This window comes from Cheilinus undulatus, linkage group 12 (genome assembly GCF_018320785.1).
Source record: "Cheilinus undulatus linkage group 12, ASM1832078v1, whole genome shotgun sequence".
Taxonomy (NCBI): domain Eukaryota; kingdom Metazoa; phylum Chordata; class Actinopteri; order Labriformes; family Labridae; genus Cheilinus; species Cheilinus undulatus.
In genome coordinates, this window is record NC_054876.1 from 14,483,492 (window position 1) to 14,498,870 (window position 15,379).

The 15,379-nt window shown below is 40.4% G+C and overlaps 1 protein-coding gene across 4 annotated transcripts in view; it reads right to left on the reverse strand.

Moving 5' to 3' along the window:
* LOC121518755 (roundabout homolog 1-like) overlaps positions 1-15,379 on the reverse strand; it is a 160,588-nt gene that overhangs the window by 113,887 nt on the left and 31,322 nt on the right. For all 4 annotated transcript variants that reach the window (XM_041801326.1, XM_041801325.1, XM_041801324.1 and 1 more), the window contains exon 2: positions 7,305-7,631. In XM_041801326.1, the coding sequence (XP_041657260.1) occupies positions 7,305-7,631 (327 nt within the window). The remainder of the gene's footprint in view (positions 1-7,304; positions 7,632-15,379) is intronic.

Consider the following 15,379-nt stretch of genomic DNA (forward strand, 5'->3'; position numbering starts at 1 on the left):
AGGGTCTCTGCAGGCTGGAAAAAATATGCTGAGTGTCTTCTGTGACATTTATTGGACAGGAATGAAGTCAGATGTCTTTTTTTTCCTCCTTTTTCCACATTTCACGTCTTTGGCTCTCAGGAAAGGCTCCACTGGCGATGTGTATGTGTCGTGTCTGATCGCACAGTATTCCGACCCCGTGGTCACGCTTCAGGCACCGGCACATACTACATCTGTCACTGTCTCTACCACGTCACCTCAATTTTCTCCAAACAAGTTTCACTCCTGTGCCTTGAAGGACAGACACTTCTTCTTCTCTCGCTCCGGCGCTCGTCTGTCTCTGTCACTCCTTTGCCGCTCCCGTCACTTTACATCTGTCAGCCTGTCTTTTGTCAGCCATCTCGACACTTTTCATCATCCCTACCTTACTGCAGGTAAACATGAGCTGCATTTGAAAATCTTATTATAGAGTCAATACATATGGAATAGAGTTAAGGCTTTTAAAAGTCATTAATTTTCCTCTTTTACTTTATAGAGAAGAGATCAGTTGTCTTTCTCTGTGGGATTCCTGTCAATCTGCTGCAATTTCTTCCTTTCCTGAAACAATGAGCTCTTCATTTTATATAAAGTCACAACAAATCCAAGACAGGGAATCATCTTAATTAGCTTTGACTGTGCAGTGTTGATTTTCAGGGACAGGTAGAAAGAGTATGGTACTAAAGACATCGGCACAAAACAGGTACTGTGAATTAATTGAGATTAAAGAGCAACATTTGAACCATACTCACATCTGCATCACAGCATGCATTAGGAAAAGTCTATTAAATATTGAATAGTACTTCATTTGATCGTGATTCATCTGTTAATTTGCATTTGTGCATCTTTTCCATGTATAATGTTGGTACCAGGACCAGTCATCTGGTTGCAATTAGGGGTAAGGGGCTTGGGTAGGTAGTGCCAGGACTGTTGATGCCTGGAGCTTGCATGTTCAGAGTCTGGGTTTGTTAAAGGTGGCAGCTCTGTCTGGGCTGTGATGGCCATGTGGTAGAGAAGGTAAGATAAAAAATGTTGGCATGGTGGGTGGTGAGAGCTAACATGGAGGGTGACAGCTCCAGGGCACTGAAGCTCACTGCAGCCCTCCTGAGGTGTGGCTGGACTACCTGAACGTAATACGGCTGAAGAGGGCTCCCCACTTGACAGCCCTGGTTAAGTGCTTTGTACTCCATTGTGCCCTTTTCATTTAGATAATTCATGAAATTCCATCCTTGCTGGATATTGCACACTCAGCTGTAAGTGATATAATTAGAAATTGGAAGCATTTAGGAACAACAGCAACCCTGCCAGAGCACCACGTAAAAATCACAGAGCGGGGACACTAACTGCTAAGGTGCATGGTGCATAAAGGCCCCCAGTGCTCTGCTGATTCCATAGCTGATGAGTTCTGATTTTCCAGTGGCATTAATATAAGCAGGAGCTTCATGGATTGGGTTTCCATGGCCAAGCAGCTGCATGCAAGCCTCACTTCATTAAGTCCAATACTAAGTGTTGGATGGATTGGTGTAAAGCACACCAACACTGGACTGTGGAGCAGTGGAATCGTGTTCTTTGTTATGAATCAAGCTTCTCTCTTTGGCAGTCAGATAGAAGTCTGAGAGATGCTGGGAGAGTGTTACCTGCCTGACTGAAATGTGCCAAATGTGAAGTTTGGAGGGATAATGGTATGGGGCTACTTCTCAGGGTTTGGATCAGGGCCTTTATTCCCAATGAAGGGCAATCTTAATACTTCAGCAAACTAAGGCATTTTGGAAATGCTTTGCTTCCAACATTGTGGCAACAGTTTGGGGAAGGCCCTATTCTATTCTAACATGACTGTGCCCCATATCGTACCTTTTAGTGTGATGGGCAATGCCCAAGCAAGCACAGTTTTTCCATACAAGGCCAGGAGCATGATCAACAGCTTTTAGAAAGCAAGAATGATAAAAATTGAGTCAGTCACGTTAGTTCAGGCAGGCCACAGAGTTAAGAGCCAAAATAATTGATATCAGCTGATCTCAAGCCCTCATCAGCTGACGGCCAGCTGTTTTGCCCTAATCACTCTCATGCTGTCTAATTTAAACTGCTCTAGCCTGGCTATGCACTGCTCTCTCTGCAAGCTGCTTTTGCAACCCTCCTCCACCCCAGCTCCTCCTTCATTCTGCTTCTGACTTTTTCAGTGTCATTCTGTTTTGGTTCTGGTTTTTGTTGCTTCTATCCCTGCCTTATGCTTTCCTTATTGGTATAAAAAAAGCAGAAATGTGTGAGCAGCCACACCACAAAACATAAATAACAGTAGTAAGTGCTAATTAATAACTGCTAATAAAGAATTTTTTATAGCTGCAAATCATGTATGATTGTGGTACATTTACATCCTCTAGGTGTCCTACTCTGTATCAGCCTATAGTCAAATTCATGTGATGAAAACATGCAGCATAAACAGCACTGGCATCTTCCGATGCATTTAAAATATGAAAATAAAAAAAAGTGTCATGATGTATCTATTGAAGCGCATAATCTGACATTAGCATAATTGCATAGCTGTTGAGACTCACTTCAAATTATTTATTCCAGTAGATGATTGCCTTCAAGAGTTTGGCTCTATTATTAGACTATCATCGCAGAGTTTCATTGCCTCAGTGATTTTTGAGTGACAAACCTAAAAATTAAACCATGATAGGAATGTGATGATACCCTGTGTGAGCTGAGGCTGTGTGTCAGAGCAAATTATTCATAAATTGTTGCTGCATCAAACTTCAGCTCTCACTGCAGCAGCCTTCTGTTCCCTTCAGTCAAAGCAACCTTTAAGCAATTACTTCCCCATGCAACCGAAACAAATACCACCTTAACAAGTCAAGACAAATGATCTAACTCTTGGTCTATTGACGGAGTAAGGTCAATCCTCCTTTAACACTGCGCAGCTTTAGTCCTTCTCTGAACTCCCTAACTCAGCAGCATTTGCCAAAGGGGCTTCTGTTTTACAATCCAGCCCTGAGGTGACCCATGAATCTGTGCGACCCTTGGAGGATGAAGCAAGGAGGCATAACTCATCCAGACAGCTTCAACAAGTCCTCTCTGTGTCCCCCTCCCCCTACCTCGACCTTAAAACCTGACAGTAAATTTAGAGAACTCCAAGTAATAAACTCTCCCCCCCAGAGGCCAGAGCTTCTCTGGGCTGCAGTGCTGATCCTGCACTACTCAGGTACTGTTTGACCACCTCTTTCATTATAATTCAAAGGGTGAAGCGGATATCAGAGGGGTGTTATTATTCCAAAACCTTTGCAAAATATCGGCCCTGGAGACCCGGCCTGGGCAGTGCTTGTGCAAGCTGACACAGCTGAGTAAAGCAGAGGAGGGAGACCTGCAGTAAAAGACGGGGAGGTTTGCAGAGTGTGAGGGCATGTCTACTGCGGTTGTTAACCCTTGTCACCAACACTTTCTTCTTTCGGTGCATTCTTTCCTCATGTTGTTTGCTAAATACAAGTGCTATAGGTCTGCAGAACCTGTGCTCCTTTGGGATTCACAGGCCGTTTGCTATTCTGAAGGTTGTAAACCCTGGCCTTTGCCTTCTGCCCTGTGACTGCTTCCCTACTGGCGTCATTCCATCATTCTAACTTATATATACACGCACACATATGTTTGGTTGCCCCGACAGATTCCTGTGTGAAATATACCGCAGTGAAAGGCTGTTGCAATAGGAACACAACACACTTGACACTTGCAACTCAGCAGAGTTGACTCTGTCACCTGTTGGGAGCAGACTCAGCACTTGTTTAAACCTGAGGACTGAAGCACACACACAGCTGCTGCATGTCTGACAGGTGGGTCACCTAATGAACAAACACCTGTCCCACAAGCATGAAAATAACGAAAAGTAATAAAATAAAAACTGCATTTGAAGATCCATGTTATAGATCATGCATAAAAACTGATTGAGATTGACGGATGATAAAAGGGAGAGGGCTGTGGTGGCTGACAATGGGAAAATAAAAACAAAACGATGGACTCCACAGGTATAAAGATTTACTAAAACTGCTCATATCTGCTAAAAACACCAATTCTGAATCAGATTCTGCACAAATTCTGCAATATTTTCTTCCACAGAGCTGTTCATGAGGCAGAATTGTGTTGACATAAAAATTAAGCAAAGGTAAGGGGGGATTTTTTTAATTTTACCTTGAGTTTACATGAGCTCCTTGTAGAAAGCAATCACAGACAACTTAAAGATAAAAAAAACAGCACTTTAACTGTCCTTTTAACAGCTCCAGACCCTATCCACATGTAGATTAAGTGTCAAGTCTTTGGAAGCTCTGGACTGCTTTAACCCCAGGTGATATTAAAAGGTCAACTAAACCCACAGACATCTGTTTTTTGTTTTTTTTTTTCAGAAGAAGCCTATGTATATGTGTGCTAGGCTGCAATTGCACAGTAATGGGTGCATTTCAGTCTTTCTGTGTGTTTTTGACTCATTTATGCAGGTGTTGTGGTGTGATCATTTTGTGAATCAGGCCATGTGCCCCATCTCTTTCTTGCTGCTTTGTTAAAACACAATAATTAAACATGCATGACTCAAATTTCTGTATATGGTTTTATCTAAACTTTAACCGTATCCATAGAGAAATGGTTTCTGATTAATCGGTTGTATCTCATAACCATCTCTAAAACTTTTAAATAGCTCTGTTAGCTGTGCAGCTAGCCAGCTACTAATGGCTGTCCTGGGGCTCTGGGATCAGCTGGTATTCATAAACTTATTTAACAGAGGAGCTTGAATCACCAAATATTCATAAATTATTCTTCTCCACAGATTCCTAAAAGCCAAGTCCTCTTAGCACCCCCTACAGGCCTGGATCACTGCCATTGTGATGACTGGATAAGAAGCATTTTCTTGCTGCGTTTGCTCTCTGGATTTGCTTAAAACTGCATAAGAATTGGTATCACAGTTGCTGTTAATGTGCATGCTTCTGCTTTCTGCAGGATGATTTTCTTTGGCACACTTCTTGTGCTGTATTTGTATTTGATTTGGAATTGGCTTTGTTTCTGATCGGGCGACTAGTTTATTCCGAGAATGAATCATGCCAAAATATGCTTGTATCCACACAAGATTTTATCATTTTACTTTATTGCTTTTCTAGCTTCAAGGCGCTTGAAGGAGATAATTTAAAGGGTATGTTGAGGATATTTTCCTCAGATTTTCCATTTTGAAAAAGGCTGCTTTCTCTCTTTGAAGATCAATATTTTAATCCCTGCTTTCATCATGCACATTGACAGATTGTGAAATCAATTTGAATGTTTGAAAGAGCAAATGTTATCTGTATATCTGCGTAATCAGCCTGGGTGTGAGAGATAGCATATTGGTTTTTTATAGTCAAAGGATCAGAAGTCTGGACCTGTGTCTCACTGTTGATAGAAGTAAGGTGTTTCAGCTGATGAAAACACCACTGGAGAAATGTTTCTGGATGCATGTTTCATCACTTTCAATGAGTTACAATAGCATTCATCAGGTCTGCCACAGAACTAGCTGGGCCTCTGAAACCCCAGAGAATGGACCTCAACCAGTTGTGCTATATTGATATCTATGTATGCTTAGATAACATTGGTGCTAGCATCCTGGCTATCAGTTTTCACCAATTTTAAGCTGAAAGGTGTGTCAAACTGTTTTTGGGTTCTGATGTTGAAATTATTTATTCATGCTACTTTTAAACCTGTTTTGAAACTTTTCCCACTCATTTTTGACACTTATTTTTGGAACTTTTAACCCCATTTGGCACTTGTTGCCAAAATTTTTGGCCCATTTTAGACACTTTTAACTTTTAACTTTTAACACTTTTTTGCCACTTTCTGCCTATTTAAGTCCATTTGCCAGGTCTTGATGTCACTTTGCTGCCTCATTAGAGCTGCCTTCTACCATATTTTACCACATTAAATCAACTTTTGCTATTCTTCCACCATTTTTGCCCCTTATAACCCCTTTTCGCAACTTCTTTTGGAACTTTCATCCAAGTTTTGCCACTTGTTGCCCATTTTTGCTGCTTTCCGTCCATATTAGCCACTTCTTTATGCCCCTTATAACCTATTTTTGATGCTTGTTCCCCATTATTGCTACTTTTTTTGACACTTTAATACCAATAGGGCCGTTTTCACCCATTTTTCCTCTTTTAATCAATTTTTGCCTCTTTGGTACCACATTATGCCCCTTTAAACCCATTTTTGCCATTTCTTGTTGCCACTTTTAACCCAGTTTTTCCCTTTCCTGCCCATTTTTTTGCCAATTCTAGGAATTATTTCCCATTTCGCCACTTTCTGCCCATTTTTGCTGTTTCTTTATATCCATTCTAACCCGTTTTGCTGCTTTTGTCCCCATTAATGGCACCTTTTGTTGCCACATTTTCCCACTTTCACTAAATTTTGTCAAATATTTGTACATTTTTGTCAGTTTTAATCCATTTTTGCCACAGTCTTACCCCTTACACCCACTTTTGTTTGTTCTCCCCTATATTTGCCACTTTAACCTATTAGTGCTGCTTTTCACCAAGCTCTAATCACCTTTTGATCCATTTTTGCAACTCTTCCTCCATTTTGTCCCTTAACCCACTTTTGCCACTCCCTGTTGCCACTTTTAGCCCAGTTGTGCCACTAATTAACCATATTTTTCCACGTTTCATCCTCCCTTTATTTGCCAATTTTAGACACTTATAACCCATTTTTGCCATTTGTTTATGTCCCTTGTAATAGATTTTTTTCTGTTTTTCCCCCATTCATGTCAATTCTTCACAACTTTTAACCCAGTAGTGCTGCCTTTCACCACATTTGACCACATTTTGTCATTTTTTGTCCATTATTATCATTTTTTCCAATTTTGCCCTTTATTCTCTTCACAATATATATATATATTTTACATTAAAGTCGTCTCCACTTATTATACTATATTTTTCTTGCACACTGATGTTTTTGCACATCAGGATCAACTCTGAAGTCTGACATCACTTTCCTAATGGTCTATTTCAGTGTTCTGACCCGCATTGTTAACAATACCAATCAAAACATCATTTGTTTAGAGAAAAGAGGTTTATATTTTTAAAAAGGTTATTTTGAATAAATAAATAAATATTCAGGTTGTTTTGTTGTTTGGTTGATTTGATAAGAGTGGATGTTATTCATGTTAAAAATAAAATATGGTTATCACAGCTTAACTTTATAGTGGATCATGATTTTGGAAACCTCCAGGGGTCCCCAGTTTGGCTTGGCCCTAGAAAGCTCTCCCCTTCATCCACAAACACACCAGTTAGACTTACTGGCTACTTCCAGTGATGCGTTGTGACTGATGGCCTGTCCCAGATAGTTTCGGGCCACGCACACATAGCTGCCGTCGTCAGGTTTGCTCCTGCGTCCGTGGACGATGCGTAGGAAGAAGAGGGAACCGCTGGGCAGCAGCATGCGGTGGGAGCGGGGGTTGTCACGATCTGTCTCCACACGCTCCCCATCTTTGTACCATTCCACCGTAGGGGTTGGGCGGCCCTCTGCCTTGCAGTTGAGAGTGGCCGGTTCCCCTTTGGACACAATGAGGTCAGAGGGGTGCTCCACGATGCGGGGAGGGGAGTCTTCCTGGCGAAGGCGAGACCCTGCAGAGGAAGATGGGTGACAAAACAAACAGGGGATTACTCTCAGCTATATTACTCATTTGAAAGGCCCTATTTATATCAATAGAATAACAAATTACACAAAAAGCTGTGATAGATTTCCTCAAATAATCCCTCCATGCAATAAAGAGTAGTAGTGATCAAGACAGCAGCAGCTCTAAAGGAATTAGACACGGCACATTATTATTCCTGTGCAAGTGGCATCTATTAAAAATAATCCAGTTTGACAATGTAATTACCACACAATTGCATGTCGCTCATAAAATGTTTTGCTTTTGTTTCAGCAGTTGGAACGCCACAAGGCATTGCAAATTAAAGAAAACAGTGCTGACATGTAAAATCATCGGGAAGTAATATCTTTCAGAACATGTCTCGCCTTAAAACATGTAATTGCAAAGACAAATTTATTTACAGCTTCAAGGCTGAATTATGAAGGGATTAGAGTGTTATCAGTGCCTCAACCAATGTAATACTATAGACACTGCCCATATTGAAATCACTTATTTAAATATACAACTGTGGGAATGTGCCTAAAAGTCCTGCTTCTAGGCCTTTTCTAGGAAAGGCATAAAATGTATTAAGACTGTTTCCATGGCATGCTTCATGAATGGGCTAGGATAGAAAATATGGTGGGAAATGGAATAATGCATCTTTATGTGTCAGTGTCAGTGTAGTAAAAGAAAAGACAGCCAAAGAAAAGATTCCCAAAAGGGCTAATCATTCACTCTTCTCCACCCTGCCTGCGTGTACATTCATTTATGCTCCCATACATGTTTGAGGCCAGGATCACCACTGTCTCTGAAAACCTCAGCAGCCATAGAAATCAATGCCTCCAAACACACTCGCTCTAACAACCACAAATTCACCCCTAATACCTGATACATTGTGGGGATGTCAATCATGCTGCTCCCCTCAAAGAAGCTGTGCAACAATGAGTCCCTGTGAGGCCGAGGACAAAGCAAACCTCCTTAATGAGATCCAGGTACACAACCCCAAAGCCTCGCACATCTTACATTCCCTCTTCCAAATCCCTCCTGCAGATTTAACCCTGTCCGCACAAATTTCTCTCCCTTTTTCTGCCTCCATTATTTTATGAATGCAACAACAAAACAGCTGCAGGAATCGCCATTTGCAGAACTTTGATCCAATTCAGAATCGCCTTAAATCCTGATGCAAATATGCATTAAAAAGAAACTTCTAAAATGTGCAAAAAGCACCATAAAGCAACAAGAGAGGAGATACAGGAAGGAAATAAGGTATTAATGTGAGCTGCACAACCGCTGTTTACCTGTTTTATTGCTGTGGGAACATTTCTCTGTCCTTTCATGCTGCTGCAAACACTAGCTAAAGCAGCCTTCAGCCGGTCACGCTTTAATGTGCCAATGGCCCTGTAAAGCAGATAATCACCAGCGTGCTGCAGAGTGATGAGCTCCTACACTCCCGCTGCAACCAATAAATCCCACACAGACAAGTGTTTAGCCAGACAGATAACACCTCACACGTTGCGAGATGGGTGAGGATTCGATCCACGGTGTTGTGGGGAAAATCTACATTTACTGTTGTTTCCAAAAGCTTAGAAAAGAAAATTGGGATATTGTTCAAGAGGTGGCATACAACCCCCTCACTTAATTACATAAAAGAATGGGTGTTTGATAAGTGTGCAAGCACATCATGAAAAAATTAAAGGTAGGCTCATATTTTCAAGTTCTGTGTGATTTGAAAGGCAGCAGTCAAACTAAATGGATGTAGACTGCTGAGATCAGCCCTCCCACTGTCTGACTCTTACATTCTCCCTGTGTTTTTATTTTATGCTCTCTTTGTCTACTTTTCTTCCAATGTCATCAAGTTGTCAGCCATGCAAAAACTATATTCTAATGGCTAAAAAATGACAAAAAGTTGAAAAGTTTGAAAGGCGGATAATTACACACTTAAAAAAGGCCCTGCAGCTACACCTGTGAGTGCAGACATTTATTAATGCTTGCACAGTGCAAATGTAGCATGAAGATCTCTAATGAAAGCTCTAGTTACCTGAAAATTTGGTATACAAGACAGAATTTAAATACTTGCTTCTGTCTAAAAAGTAGGCTGTGTGTGTATTTATTGGTGAAACCAATATACCAGTATAAAATGATGAGAGGTATTCTTATATCTCTATAGCTTTTTCACAAGATGAACTCTTTGCATTGGGTGCAGTTCCTACCATCATTGTCTGCACATGACCTGAAACAGCTAAAATTTTGCTCCAAATTCAAAGTGTATTGTTAGTGCTCCACCATGCAAAGCATGCTATAGTAGTATTTTGCCACACCTGTAAGTTACTGAATTCAGGTGATTCAATCAGACTTTTTGCCACAGAGATAAAATCAAGAACCTAGCCATGCAGTCTCCATTTGCAAACAATTATGATAAAAACTGTGTCGTTCTGAAGAGCTCAGTGACTTCAAGCGTGGTACTGTAATGGGAGGACACCTTTACAAAGACGGTTTGTGGAATGTCATCCCTGCTGGATATTCCACAGTCAACTTTAAGTGATATTATAAAGTGGAAGCGTTTAGGAACAACAGCAACTCAGCCAAGAAACAGTAGACCACGTGAAATCGCAAAGTGGGGTCAATGACTGCTAAGGCGCATGGTGCTGGAAGTTGTCAGTGAACTTCTGAACTTCAACTGGCATTAATATAAGCACAAAAACTGCAGGAGCTTCATGGAATGGGTTTCCATGGCCGAGTAGCTGCATGTAAGCCTCATATCACAAAGCTGCTAGTTACGTTAGCTTTAGCTACATTAGCTAAAGCTCACCTTCCTACATTGGGTTATATAATAACATTAACAGGATATTTCAGTATTTTTGAAGCTGGGTCATATGAGGTACGTAGCAGTGGCAGGGGCATTAGCCTTCAGTAATTTTAGTGAGCATTGTTCCTTTAAGAAGGATTCACTGGTTGTAGTGGCAAGGAAGCTAGGCTATACAGCGTGACAGATGGGTACAGTTTCTCTGCAGAACTTAGTGTGTTTTTAGTAATGGGCCACAAAACAACGTTTGCTTAAATGTACCCATTATTTAAACATTTTATTTTTCACCCAGAAAGCATCTGTGTTCGTGTCACTATTTTGCAATGCAGGCAATGGCTATCGATTACATGCTCTAGCCTAACTTCCTGGCCTGTGCAACCAGCGGATCCTTCTTAAAGCAGCCGTGCTCACTGAAATCACTGGAGGCTAATGCCACTACTACTGCTGTGTACCTCATATGACTCCACTTCAAAAAAAAAAAAAAACAGAAATATCCCTTTAATTACATAGCTAGCCTAGCCATGTTAGCTTCAGCTACAGCTAACAAAGCCAAAGTAAGGTTCGTGCCTCTAACGCAGCACTATAATTTAATCCCAGATGAGACATTTAACCTTTTTCTCTGTTTTATTTATAAAATTTTTCCAGGTCTGTAAAGTTTGCAATGTGATTATTTCATAAATGAAACTGCCAGACTTTGTTTATGAATATGTAGAAATTCTATTTAATCTACAACTGGAAATACATTGTACTTGCAGATTTTGGCACTTCTGGTCTGAGAATATGGTGTTTCAGGTGAACAGTCTGTTTGAGATGTATGGTCTGCAGCCAGATTATATTGGTAATTATGGACCTTTGTTGAATTGCAATTAACACTTTAATGCTGACAGCCCTACTTCTTTGTAAACACACCTTGTGGCAAACTGGTTACATTGAAATGATAAATTAATTTGAGATGACCGCTGAGCCTGGGTGGATGCTGGAGGCTTCCCAGACTATCTCTGTATGCAGTCTGAGCTATCGGAATCAAGTCTTCTTCTCTATGCATTGAGGTGGCCCTGCATCGAGCACTGATGATTAAACTTGGTATCTTAATGCCCAAAACGGATGTTAATCCCTGTAAATGCAAGGTATAAACAGGGTCAAAGAACAACTGATAAGAGGTGTAAAGAAAGGTTTTAATTTGTAGAACGACAGCTTTTCAGAAATGAAACAGAATTTACAGTAATGTAGCCTGAATAGAAAAGGAATAAATGGTCACATTTATTGCTATATATAATGTGTAATTTTAAACCTTAGATAAGATAAACCAAAAAGATTTTTAAAAAGAAGAATAAGGGGCAAAAAACATTTCTGCAGCAGAGGGGGAAGATAAAACGTTTCATTTAGGAAGGATTTTACACACAGTCTAGACATTTAGAGCAACAAAAGAACAATATAAACAAGGTGGCCAATGTTGCCCACGGTCACAAATGCAGCCTTTCTTTCCTAATTGTGTTGGTCGGACGCCCAAGGGTCCATGCAGCTCCCTAAGCTCCCTGGCATTACAGGAAGGCAATGTCAGCCAGCCACAAGTGGGCCCCCAAAAGACCGGGCTTTATCTGCAAAGGGCCAGAAGCCAGCATACAATCAGTATGCTAAACCACAACCACAGATACACAATGGAGTACATACATACACGGCAAAGGTCATTTGTAACACCTGTGCCCGTACAAATATGTTTTTTTATTTTTCCTGTCAGTCATCCCCCAGGAAGTGGTGTTGTCTGGTGAAGATCTCGACAGAAGGGGAGTTAAGAGAAGCAAAACAAAGAGAAAGCAGCATGTCTGTGTTTTGTCTTTGTCTGAAAGAAAAAAAAAGATGGGGAGAAAGTCTGTTTTTTTAGCAACTGTGCCTCTCAGGAGAATTGACTAAAATTTAAAGGGGAAAATGGAGTAGAAAGCCAGAGTATTTTGGTATTTGGTGGTTCATTCAAGTGAATATGGAAGATAGAAAAAGGGGGCATGAGGGTATAAATTATAGGAGGAAATGAGGAGGTGATAAAGGGGGAGGTAGGGGCTTTAAAACAACAAATCATAAGTGCAGGGAATGTAATAACACCAAGTGACAAATATGAGCATAATTTACCGCAACTTTGGTGGTCTTGGATGGACCTCCCCCAGTGTCATTTACAGTGCCGTACTGTATGTATTTACAGTGCATGAAAGGAGACTACTGTGACTGTTTGGATCCAAACCAAAGAAATATACAGAGAAAATATCAAATGTCACCATTAAATTAGCTTTCTGCTGTGAGGATATGCTAGCTGTCAGCGCTGTATGAAAAATAACCCTTTGGCACTTCCCCACAGGCTGACAGACAAATGGACACACATACAGGCATACAGGAACACATGTTTCCGCATTATCACTAGGAGATTTAAGTTACACTTTTCAACTCAAATACAACACAAAAGCACCAAAATTCCCTCTCCTAAAGACTCTGGACATCTGGATTTGAAGAGTCAAAAAAGTGTATGTGTTAGAAAAGCTGAGTCTGGACTGCAGTTCAAATCATCTTATGAAAAGAGAATATTGATATGTTCAGTGTTCTGGAGATCTTGAGAATTAATTCACTATCATGGGAAAAATTATCTCATTATGATATAAAGAGTTAAATTAGGTGAGATCTCAGAATGACAACCCAACCCAAAAAGACAGTCAAATAAAATGTATTGTTTTATGTCTATTAAGGGCTTCCGTAGTAGGCAGTGAGATAGCCTAACTAACACTGACTTACAGGGGTCATCAACTACATTTGTGCAAGGGCTAGATCTTTCCTTGATGGATGCTCTGGGGGCCAGACTTTCAAATAAACATAAATTAAGAGACATTTGGTCTAATTAACATAATTTAAAAAATATCTAATTTTATTTCAAATGTATGCCACTTTTAGCCTCTAAAAGTAAGATCAGTCCCGATACCGTAGCCAGCCAAAGGGGGCCATTGAGATATTTTAGCGGAATGCATCGGGTCTGTTATGTTCTCTATTACTGAGTTCGGTGCTAATACGGTGTTACCAGATTGCAGACAAACCTGAGCAGAAAAATACCCTGCAAAGTGAAAATAGATCAGTATTAAAGTTTGTTGTATGACAGGTCACTGTGTGATGAACCCTGAGGTCTAATTTCAGTCAAATTAAACATCTCTAAGTTTATAAAATTAAAAACTGCTTAAAACTGCTTCTGCACTGTTTCATTTTCATTGCACAGGGATTTATTGGCAGTAAATTCATTTTACATCATGAACAATCTAATAGATCAGTGGATCACATCCATTTCAAACAAGGTCCTCCCAATGCTTCATGGAATAGAACTGATCTATAACACCACCATCAGTGTAGAATTGAATTTATTATAAAAACTGTTAAGATTCTTATCATACAGGATCCTACTTTCCTACATGGCTATTGTGAATTTGGGATTCCAAAGGTTTTAAAGTATCTGCATAACTGCCTCCTACTAAAGCCTTCATAGACATACAATGCAGATTTTTGTGGACTGTCATCCTTTGGTGCAGCTGACAGCTGTATGACACAATCAGCCTGCTCAGTGACTCTGACACCAAGCCTTCCAAAGCCAGAGTGGTGGAAAAGGTAAATCTCCACCTGCGGTAACATGGGATTACCTGTTCTCCAGCGCCAGCGTCGCTCTGGAGAACTATCAGTCAGGCACGGCTAACAACCCCAGGCAGGTTTCATGGGAGGCTTTAGAGTGTGCGGTAAACTGAACAGCTATGTCTTGTTAAGGAAATCCCTTTGTTTCAGTCTGTTTTAGTCATTTAGCCTCTGTTGAATCAAAGTCTACACTTTTAATGGCGAGACGGAGATTTCCAGAAGCTCACAGCAGAACTCTTGTGAGTCAAATGACACCACGTGTTTAAACAGACGTCTCACCAAGGCCGGTTCAACAAGGCAGATATCAAGAGAACTGACTGAAATGACACAACAGAGGGATTTAGAGGCTCAGAGAGCAATTGAGTGACAGACGTGACAAGCAAAACTGAGAGTCAGAAGACCAAAATAGCAGAAGAAAGTTCAGCAAAGTAAACTTGAAGTTGCTAGATGTCAGAAATAAAAAAAAATGCCTGTTTAAATTAGCCAGTGGCAGACAGTGTTGGCACTTTGACCCTGACACAGAGTAAGACTCATTTATACTAAATAGTGGCTTAAACTTGACTCCGTCCTGCAGAATGAATCTTGTGTCTGAATAAGAAATGAGTGCTGTCAGCATTTCCATCCCAAAAATACACTTCACAGGTCCAGACGAGACAGCCATCTGACGCCGTGACACTAAACTCACAGCTGCAACGTCTTAGTGTGACAGGTGGGCGATGTTATGCAAGTGTTTGCTGTGCATCACTGTGACACCTTTGATATATTTTAGCACATCTGAAAGATCATCAAAACATCCAACAAACCCAGACTTCAAATCAGAACTACATCTACATGGGCTTTGAGAAGAAATCCCTGACCTAATTCACAGACTTAATCATACTATATCTATCCAATAACTTTAATAAACATAGCTTAGCATTGGTACAAGTCTGTGATCAATGACTGGCTCATTTGCAGCTGCACATCTAATAATATCCAATGAAATTCATGCAGGTGTGCAGCCCAGAAATTACAACTTACCACTGCAGATGATAAATTATGCTCACAGCTCCATTCATCCACCCATCATTTGCATCTGGTGCATTTTGTTGTCTTGTTTAACTAAGATTTACTCTGCAAAGATAATTAGTTTTACTATAAGTTGTTTTACTTTTGCATTTCTCCATAACAGCACAAGACATACTGTCATCCAGTGTAGATTAAAACTCAAGTTAAACCTTATACAATGCCTATGAAAAGTTTTCACCCCTTGGATGTTTTCCCTTTTTTGGTTTTATAAATCAGTC